Here is an 11,365-nt window from a genome sequence, read left to right as displayed (position 1 = left end):
TAAATACTTCATCTTTATTCTTCAAGAAGTATATGAAAGTCATACGACTATAATCATCTATAAACAATAGAAAATACCGGGCTCCTCCGATGGATTTTATTTCCATTGCACCGCAAACATCTGCATGTATGACCTGTAATGTCTCAGTACTCCGTTCTGTGACACGTGAAAATGGTAGTCTTGACTGTTTACCTTCGCAACAAATTACACATTTATCCTTCGTCATGTCACTAGTACCATCAAATGTCAATCCATTCACAGTTCCATTTTTCATCTTATTCAAATCACCGCTGTTAATATGTGCTAGCCTCCTGTGCCACATCTTCGCAGATACTGACGTCTGTGCCACTAAACAACAATCTGCCTCTTTAGTTTGAAGCTTGTAAACACCATTAGTAGACACTGCAGTTGCTACCAACACATTATTCTTATTACGTATGTAACAGTGACTTTGCTCAAAAACTACACTGTTTCCGTTTTTGATCAATTCGCTCACTGATAATAAATTTGTTGTTAGACTCGGCACACATAGCACATCTTTAACTGTGATTTCGTAGTTATAATCCGTCGTTATCTGTACGTTTCCAGAACACAAAACTGGCACAACTGTATTGTTCGCAACAGTAATACTTGATAAACTCGGCGAATAATTTGCATTGTTTATCCAATCTTTTACCGCCGTCATATGTGCACTTGCGCCGGAATCAACGTACCATTCATACCATAATTTTGCCGTCCTTTTAATTTGGGAACACTTTGGATATAGCTCATAGACATTTTTTTACAAAGTTCAGCACTTTTCTTAAACTGTAAACTATTTTACTAAGAAAAATAGGACGATTGCCCATAACCTGTGAAATAACGTGCACTTTGCTTTTCAACGACTGACATTTATTTACGAATCAACAACGTTTATACTATGTACACAACAGATGTCGTTAGTAGTATTTAAATTAAATAATATTAGTAATAATTTGTTACTACATTATAACATAATGCAATTGACTAAGTTACGATACTACGATAATTTAGTGCACAAAGCGCACATAGCACATCTTTAACTGTGATTTCGTAGTTATAATCCGTCGTTATCTGTACGTTTCCAGAACACAAAACTGGCACAACTGTATTGTTCGCAACAGTAATACTTGATAAACTCGGCGAATAATTTGCATTGTTTATCCAATCTTTTACCGCCGTCATATGTGCACTTGCGCCGGAATCAACGTACCATTCATGTCTGCTATATTTTCCATTCAAAAATACCACGCTAAATGCATTGCTCTGCTTATTTTTCTGCATTAATGGACAATTATTTCTAAAATGACCAATTTGTTTACATTTGTAACATGTAATTGTCTTCTTTTCATCTGTCACTTTATTTGACGTCGTGCCATATTTATTAGGATTCATTGTGTTCTTTCGATTGCAGTACGGTTTTTTCGCAGCGAATGCAGCGCCACTGGTATCTGTCTCGATAACATTTGAAACCTCCATATCAATTAGCTTTGACTTTATTGTATCTGTGGTAATTTGAATACCCGAGTGTTCAATGGCCATTATCATGGGACTATATTTTTCTGGCAAACCTGCGAGCAATAATGACCCTATCCATTCATCTGTAATTGCAAAACCCGTGCCTTTTAATCTCTGCGCTGTCTCAATTACTTGCGTTACATACGAAGTCATTGTATCACAATTTTCTTGTCGAATTGATATTAGATGTCGCAATAGGGTTATCTTTCGTGAAAAACCCGAATCATCAAACATATTCTTGAGCTTTTTCCATAACTCTTCCGAACTTGATGTTTCTTTAATATGCACGTACAATCCAGTATCAATAGTTAAAACCAATTTTGCCCTTGTTTTAGCATCTTCTTCTGGCTTTCTTTCGACCGCCGCCATTGGTTTGATGTAATGTAACATTCCTTCAAGTATCAATAGGTTTTCGGCCGCAAAACTCCACTCGTCATAATTTTGCCGTCCTTTTAATTTGGGAACACTTTGGATATAGCTCATAGACATTTTTTTACAAAGTTCAGCACTTTTCTTAAACTGTAAACTATTTTACTAAGAAAAATAGGACGATTGCCCATAACCTGTGAAATAACGTGCACTTTGCTTTTCAACGACTGACATTTATTTACGAATCAACAACGTTTATACTATGTACACAACAGATGTCGTTAGTAGTATTTAAATTAAATAATATTAGTAATAATTTGTTACTACATTATAACATAATGCAATTGACTAAGTTACGATACTACGATAATTTAGTGCACAAAGCGCACATAGCACGGCTGGGGTATGTAACTAATAATATCTATCTAATAACTTTAAACGAGCAATTCTTGTATATATATTTATATCAACGATCTTGAAAACGGCTCCAACAATTTTCTTGAAATTTTGGAATAAGGGGGTTTCGGGGGCGATAAATCGATCTAGCTAGGTTTTATTTTCAGAAAATGTAGTTTAAAATAAACATATACGGTTGAATTGAGAAACCTCCTCCTTTCTTGAAGTCGGTTAAAAATCACCGAGCAAAGTTAGGTCATCCAGATACTAGTAATAATGTTAGCTACATTCACAGCCCATCACTAGGTAAGTATATTTAATTCCAATCCAGAGAAATAGTAACTTTAATAGATACATTTTTCTGCATTGTGGGTGTCATGGATACAAAAATCCAGTCTCGGAAAAAATATCTAAATGTATCATTGAGATATCTGTCTAGCTGGGAATCAAGCATGGATATCAATGTTAAGCATGGAGCGATCGGGAGATGGATAGGCAACTAGTGGCTGAATGACGCGCACTTCCGTGCATCGGAAACGCTGAGCCGTCAGTTCCAGATGTTATCATATCACTGTAGTTTTTACTTTGTCGAAGGTCTTATAATTTAAAAATCCCCTGATATAAGTTGAGTACTACTCAACTCTCTCTACTACCTTTTTCTATTAAACAGTAAGATCAATATGAGGTTAACTATGAGGTATGCTCCAGACTCTTCTTAGTGTTATCCGTACCTAGCAGTGAAACATTAACATTAACATAAAGGATTTTTGATTTGATTTGATTAACACTTTTCGGCCAAACTCCATTATTTATTACCTTTTAATCTTTTAAACTTGTTTTAGCTGAATGTAGAAATAATTTCCCGTTTTTAAAATTAAATGCCATTAAGAAAGCAACTCATTTCTCCTTTCACTCCCACGACAGCTTCCACTAATTTAACTCTGAATACCGTCATAACTTTATTTCAGTTTCTATTTCCGTCACTTTATACATACGGTGCGTTTTGTAAGCTTTTGCAAAGATATTGAAGTATACTTTACGGTGTTAGAATACCTGATTATAGAAACATAATATTGTGAGGAATTTTAATTATAATTTTTCCTTTTACTCCCAAGACAGCTTCCACTAATTTAACTCTGAATACCGTCATTACTTTATTTCAGTTTTTATTTCAGTCACTTTAATACATACTGTAGAGTTTTAGGTCGCTACCCCCGAACATACGAACATACCCCCGCCCGAGAAAGGCCAAGCCTTTATCAACCAAAATCCAAAAAATAAAAGCTTACACCGAACATATAATAAACATAAATTAACACAAACAAGTTTGTGACAACCCTATTCCGAAGGCAGCCTACAAAACTATATAGGCCGAATAAATATAACCGATGTTGTTTTCAGTTTATCCGTATAATACAATCTTTCTCAGGCAGTAACACAAAATCCACACTAATTTCCATTTTGAAAGAAGGCAAGTTTTCTTCTTTTAATAAAACTAAATCTCCGATTTTAGGTGATCCTCCAGGTTAAGTCCTTTTACTTCTAGTTTGAAGCAAGTGAAGATATATACTACTCAGTCTTCTCCGAAATCTTTGATAAAGAGCTTGCGCCAATTAACATCTCTTCAATCTATTGTTTTCTTTCAGCTGTATAATTTGTCCCACAGTCGAACCGAATGACATGTGAAAGACTCCGCCGAGAAGTAAATGTAGTTAATGCTACAAGAAAGGCTTCCTTCGTCAAATCGTTGACACTTAATGTTCATTGTACAACCTTTGCACAAGAACAAAGAAAAACTCAAAAAGATATACACCATAAGGCTTTAGGATTCCTTAACCGCGAAACCCCAACCCCAATAATAAAAGAAAATCTTTAAAATAAAGAAAAGCAAAATCCGTTTGCAATGTGAAATAGCCCGGTGGCATTTACCCTATTCGTAGGTAACGAAACCATTAAATGTGTCAATCCATTTGACCAAAAAACAAAATATTCTACAATGAAAACAATAGACCTTTCCCAATAAAAAATAATAATAGAACTAAAGCCATAAAAAATATAACTAAAATAAAACCGTAAAACCGCTAAATCAAATTAATATCTTTTTCCGAAATTTATTTACCGTACGTCGTTTATCCATGATAGAGAACCGTTTTCTCACCGATGAAAAAGAATTATTTACCGTAAACGTATCTGTCAAATATGGCGAACCTACCGCATATCGCCGTGTATCATCCCGTTGATGACTAATTTTATGATCTAAATGTCTCCAATCCGCAATGGCGCTAGGATTATAGTTAGTGTCCCTAACTTTATGTACAAAATTGACCGATTTAACGTTTGTGAATGTTTGGCAAACGTTAATATTCTGGGCACCTTCATCATTATTTACCGCGTATGAAAAAGGCCCCGACAATACATAACCGAAGATAGTTTCCATAGCACAAGGCAAATCATTGTTTATTTTAATAATATCCCCGAGCATAACCTCTCCTAATAAATCTGCACCGATTAAAATATCAACCTCCCGACTAAGGTAAAAATATTCATCCGCAAGAGATAGTCCTTTGTAATGACTACAAATATGTTGAGGTAAATTATAACTAGGCAACTGATTAGTTATTTTATTTAAAATGGTAGCGGTAGTTACCAATAACGGTCGACATGAAAACCGCGGCCGAATCGTTAAATTAACCCCATTTCTACCACTATCCACTGGTATGCCACTCAGTCCCGTGACTGTAGAAGCATTTGTTTTAAACCGTCTTAAACCTAATCTATTAGCACAACTCTCCGAAATAAAACTGCCTTGACTACCGTTGTCCAATAACGCACGCGCTTCTTGATAGTGACCATGTTCATCCTTAATATGCACCATGGCTGTAGACAAAAGAACCGTACGATTAAACATGTTACCTTCAATCATGTTAGAAGTCAACGAAGCACCACCTTGATTCGAAACCGTAATATTTGCCCTGTTAGATCCGCTAACAGATGCAGTACATGGATTATCCTCCACCCTATCCGTGACAACATTAGAAGCATGTGCCCTACTGTTACCGGTCACAGTAGGTGTCGCCGCCGACCTTGCACTGCCCGATGCTGTCTGGTAGTGAGGTAAATCCATGTGAATAAGATGATGATGCTTAGGTGACTTACACTTAAAGCAAACCCATGAAGATTGACAGTCCGCTATCTTATGAGAGTTAAAACATCTAAAACATAGTTTATTTTCTTTAATAAAGTCTTTCCTAAGACCCAAGAAAATTAATTAATTTAGAAAGATGATGTATTCCCCTTTTACAATATTTGCAGCCTACCTGCCTACTTTCCTGAAATGCCTCATGAGTTTTAGTAGTACCACATGTCCGATGTGAATCACCACTAGACTCCAAAATCCTAAGTTCATTTTCCAAAAACTTTATTAAATTCTTAAATTCCGGAAACTCCTTTCCTGTAAACCGTTCTTCAAAACCTTTTTTTAGACTATTATCTAATTTTTGAAAATTAATGTAAAATAATAAATGAGTCCACTGATCAACCGGAAAATTTATCTTTTCTAGCGCTTTCGTATTTTCTAATAATGTATTTAAAAATAATTTAATAGAACTCAAATGTTTGGTGACATGTGAAATATAAAACAAATTATAAAATAGTTTATCCGCTAACAATCTTTTATTATTATATCTATTGTTCAATAGATCCATAGCAACCGAAAAATTATCTCCCGAAATAGATAAGTGTTGCAATAAAACCTTTGGTTCTCCAGCCAATGAACCTAATAAGTAATACATTTTCTCTGAATCAGATAAAGCATTATCTTCACATATCAAAGAATTAAATAAATCCATAAATGAAACAAATTCTTCTATTTTTCCCGAAAATGTAGGAATCTGTATCCGTGGTAAAACCACCCGCTTCCGCTTGTCACCATCATCCATTGACCTGAACTCCGAACCATGTTCAGTCTCCGAAGATGATATTTCTAAAAACTTCCTCTAGATATCATAATATATTCCATTATATTTTTTAAAATCGTCCGAATAATCCACATCAGAGCCTTCGTCCAATTCCGATTGCAGCTCCAAAAACATCGACGTAAATTCTTCATAATTACGATCCAAATCATGATACCGTATTTTAAAATTATTTTTATCTATTTCAGATTTAGGTTCCCGCTGAGAAAGATCGTAAATAGAATCCAAATTATGGATTGCTAAATCGTATTTTAATTTATTCAACCTTTGTTTAGATTTAGGAGCCATTTCAAAAAAATTGAAATAAGAAAAAATAAAATTAAATTTAAACCGATAGAACGCTGTCACAAAATTATATGTCAACCGACTTGACAAATATGAAAGCACAAAATATTACCGAATGTAAATTATAATCCGCAGTAATAAAAATCCAAACCAAAATAAAACCGACCGAAATAATAGAGTAGACAACGACCATGCAGTCCACCTCCACCTGGTGTAAATGACCACACGTGCGCTGTTACTCTTGAGGACTAAGTTGGAACGCCTCGATTAAGTATATCTCCCTTACCACACCTTTTTCAAACCAAAATACAGCAGCTCTAAACACTGCTGTAATGGCAGAAATAGATGTGGCGGTGGTGCTGCCGGAGTCGAACCACGTAGAGTTCTACCACCTTCAACCGACACAACCCGAAACAGGAGAATGCTCAATACAAACCCGACCGAAACACTAATAATAGTCCGAAAAAACGCCTAAAACCGTTGACGTTTCTTGTAGTACCCGATGTACATAAATAAAATAGTAACCGAAATAAATACGTGTATCCCTACGTAATAATTGTAGAGTACACCCGTTTTTTGATGTTGTCCAGCCGCTGTAAATACTTATAATCCGGCAAAGTATTTACAAACGACGTGGACGTGTGCCGATGTCTACACTACTGTTCACCAACACACAAGAATATACTTGCGAGCACGGAAACCCGAATCCCGACTCGAAGTGACCAAAATGTAGAGTTTTAGGTCGCTGGTTTCTAATCCGAGATATAATTTGGAACCCTTGTGCGCTAGAAACAATAATGTAGGTGAATAAATGTATAAATACCGTAGAACTGTGCGGTGCTCCCTTCGGCGACCGATCGACCGTGATGCACACACACTCGCGACTCCCAAATAGGTCCCCAGGACCCCCGTAATAAATATAAATTATATTATACGTCCCGTGACGAAATCTGAATACCAACTGTCCGTACAATGTGTGTTATGACAGAAACGTCAACCTTTTTAATTTTGAATTTACTCCTTTTATTTCTAATCAGTATTTCGACCAGTTCTAAATACTGAACACATACAATGATGCATTTTGCAGGATTTTAAGAAGATATTGAGGTATATATTACGGTGTTAAAATACCTGATTACAGAAACATATAATGAGGAAACTTCTACTCCTGAGAGTCCTAAAATAGGGATGTTGAATCCTATCTGGGGTTGATTACAGATGTCCACGGGCGGTAGTAGCCACTAACCATCAGATTGACTGCAAGCTCGTCTGCTACTTTTATATTTATAAAAAAATGGCTACCATCAAACTTATATCGCTTTCACTAACCTTAACCAAATGTTTCTAAATATACATATTTTTTATTTTACCACTTATAACTCAAGTACCTAACATGAAAAACAGAAATACGAAATTTCCCATCAAAATTTTAATCCCGGAGAGTTTTTCCACAAAATTACCAACGGTGGGCCCACAAAGGCGAATCCTTGGAAGGGATAAACATAATCAATCCGTCAAAATATCAATTTTCTCAGCCCTCGTTTAAGGTGTGAAAATGAGGTTCCTTGTAGGTATGAAAAACATAATATTTTTTATTCATACCGCGTTGCGAACACTCGCCGTGTATGCGGGAATCGAACCGGCTGTACGTGTTCGGAAACTAAATGGTTTATGATTTTTTTTGGAATTTATTAACCTAAAAACTTATTTTGTTATTTCCCGTAGTCACGGCACTTGATTTTGCTTATCTGTGACATTATCTTGGCCTATATCTTGAGGTTCGTTTGTCGTTTCTTAAAAAGACTATCAACTTAAATAGGTAGTGTACTAATTCCAAAGTTATATTTACTTATGTGTCTCTTGCTTACCACAACTTTCAAACCAAAAAATAGCAGCGCTTAACACTGTTCTACAGGACTATTCTAGACTTTGAATATACCGAGTTTGCATTTTATTTGGATTAGACTCATACTACAAGTAATTTGGCACCTCATTTCCCCAGAAAATGCCCTATTTATGTTAGCAATATGTTCGTATAAAGTCTATACACCTCCTGCATACCAGTATAATGAATTTCTATTTACACTGAAGAGCTATCGAGTGAGCGAGCGCCATAAATTATTCATACGCAACATTCTGTACATTTTTATAAGTTTCTCATTTATTGTTTCAAATAAGTTCAAATTGGAAATCCCTTGTGTTTTATTGGATTCTGGCTCAGATGTTGATTTTGTTGAAATAAAACGGTCTTGCGTGACCTTAGCTGTCTGTCTGGATTTTGGTGTATCTCTACAACTCCTTTTAGTAGTAGAAACACTGGGGGCACTTTGCTTTTATATCGCAAATCTATCAAAACTGAATCGTTTTTAGAAATCAGAAGTTTACTGTCTATATTGATAACTGTAAATATAATCGTAGCCTTATATTTAATCTATTTTCTCCTTTCTATTTGTCCCTTTTAGCTTGTACACATCTTTACATCGATACACAGGAACATACAGTGATATATACATAGGACCTAAAAGATATCTTTATTTCTTTTACACATACTTACAAGGAGGTGCCTTCATGCCATAATTAGACAACCAGCCAGAAATACTAGATTAAGATATTTCAATTTAATTCTCAGGGACAGCGATAGATTTGTAATCATGAGATGAAATTAATTTATTTGTATGAGCCCACGGGCCAACTTGCCAATTGTGATACGCACCACCAGAACGGAATAGGATCGTAAAAAGACCCTCTATACACTCACAGCCCCACACCAGGATTCCCTGTGTCGTGGGTGCGATGGACACATACATACACGAATAGATAAACACCCAAACACAGAACGGAAATCTAAATTTATAACTCACATATCCGTCTGGTCTGATACAAAATGTCCAAAGAGTGATGATGACAAATTAAAAACAGATATTCCATCTACTTACTTCTTTGTTATTTTATCTAGATTAAAGGCATAAATAGGAACTATTTAATGATTTAATCACAAAAAAATTACGTCTAATTTTACCTCTTATTTAATCACAAGTTATAATTATGATCCACTTATTATTTTATTCTATCCGTCAATACCAGATCCCTTAGAGCTCAAAGTATTTTTGTTCTAATTTTAAGCAAGCGAAGACGGTGTTTTGAAATATTAAAGGAAAGTTAACGAGCCAAGTCAATTCAATTATTGAAGACTCAATTTATAACAGCAACGACTTTGGAATATGTTTTTGGGAAACAAGAACAATCAATAATTATGATTTAGATGAAATTCATAATTTACGGTCATTCTTATAAATTGAGAATGATTTTTGACTTGTTTTGTAATTATATGACAAAATTCTGGATCTACTCGTATGTAGAAAGAATATCTTTCCGTATTCCGATCGATTATTCATTTGTCATAATTATCAGAACTGTCACTGATAGAATAACGTGGGAGATAAATGTCATTTTGTAAAAATGAACATTATAATTATTATTGGGTTACTTTTTATAAACCTACTAAAACGTAACTCATTGAATATTGTACGTTATATTTGTATATTACTAAAATAGGTATGATTAGGGGAGTTAATTCACGGCAAGAGTAACTGGGCCCATATTTCATATTTCTTCATTTGTCACTTTTATTTCGCTGCGTAGACTATGAAAAATGACGATCCACTTAGGTACATGCAAGAAAAATGGACGATGTAAATCTAACGAAAAATATGTATTGTTTCAGATAATGGAGGGAAAATAATGACGTCGCTAAACAAAGGTGGAAGATAACATCTGTGCCCAAAATGGATATAAACCATGTGGTATTAGATAAGGAAGCGATCAACCGATTCGAACAGTATACGTTGGCAAAGCCGACTTTGAACGGGGGAATCTCCTTGGACAAATGCCAAGATGGCGACTCGATGGCATCTAATAGCAGAAAGAAAGCGCAAACTTCACGACAGAAAGTTGTTTGCTGCTTTTGTTTTAAAACAACAAAGTACCGAAGAAAACAATTCATTATCGGCTCTCTGACAAATGTCGTGATATTTTCGATTTTATTGGCCTATACTTTCTTGGGTTCGTTTATTTTCCTAGCAATAGAGGGTGGCGCCGAAGTGCCGGTCCGGCCGAGACTGTTGCCAGACAGACAGAAAATTACCCACAAAGATCAGAATAGCACTTACAAAAAGGATGCAGACGATGAAATCGATTATGGGAACTTAACTCTTTCGGCAAACTACTTTTGGGACGCCAGAAGTAGAGCAGTGGAAAACATTTGGGAAATAACTGTGTCACTGAATATCTTGTATAGGGAAAACTGGACCCGGTTGGCTGCACAGGAAATTCTAAAATTCCAAAACGAATTAATGCAAAGGGTTACTACGGAAATGGCGTCACAATATGGTGTCAGTTACAGAGAAATGGCTTTGGGAGAATTCGGTGGAAGCGAGATCAGCAATCATTATGAGGAACATGAATGGAATTTGGCCCTGGCATTTTTCTACTCATTAACCGTTTTAACTACTATAGGTAAGAATCATCATATTTCAATTTAATTATTGTGTATCATAATCCATAACCGCAATTGAATTAGTATTTGCCTAATGTTTATTTTAGTGCTGTAAAAATATAATGTCAAACCAGCATAAATCAAAAAGGAAATTGTTTAACCTACAATTTCTTTGAAAATAAAAAAGATACTGTTATATGGTTTTGTGGATATTTCGAAAGCTATAAATATAAAGCCATGAAGCTTTGGAGTTATCCACGATGAGATAATATATAAGTCAGATACCTAATTGTACAGCTCCAGATCAATC

General features: G+C 35.3%; 1 protein-coding gene across 2 annotated transcripts in view; it reads left to right on the top strand.

Annotated features, from left to right (window-relative positions):
- Positions 1 to 11,365, top strand: part of LOC140746216 (uncharacterized) — a 487,763-nt gene that overhangs the window by 474,646 nt on the left and 1,752 nt on the right. For both annotated transcript variants that reach the window (XM_073078267.1, XM_073078268.1), the window contains one exon: positions 10,285 to 11,075. In XM_073078267.1, coding sequence (XP_072934368.1) covers positions 10,346 to 11,075 — 730 coding nt within the window. In that variant the 5' untranslated portion in view covers positions 10,285 to 10,345. The remainder of the gene's footprint in view (positions 1 to 10,284; positions 11,076 to 11,365) is intronic.

This window comes from Epargyreus clarus, unplaced genomic scaffold (genome assembly GCF_041222505.1).
Source record: "Epargyreus clarus isolate Ecla_fem2 unplaced genomic scaffold, WU_Ecla_fem_2.2 ptg000012l, whole genome shotgun sequence".
NCBI classification, from domain to species: Eukaryota; Metazoa; Arthropoda; class Insecta; order Lepidoptera; family Hesperiidae; genus Epargyreus; species Epargyreus clarus.
Note: the sequence above shows the minus strand (reverse complement) of the source record. Positions and strands in the feature narration are given on the sequence as shown.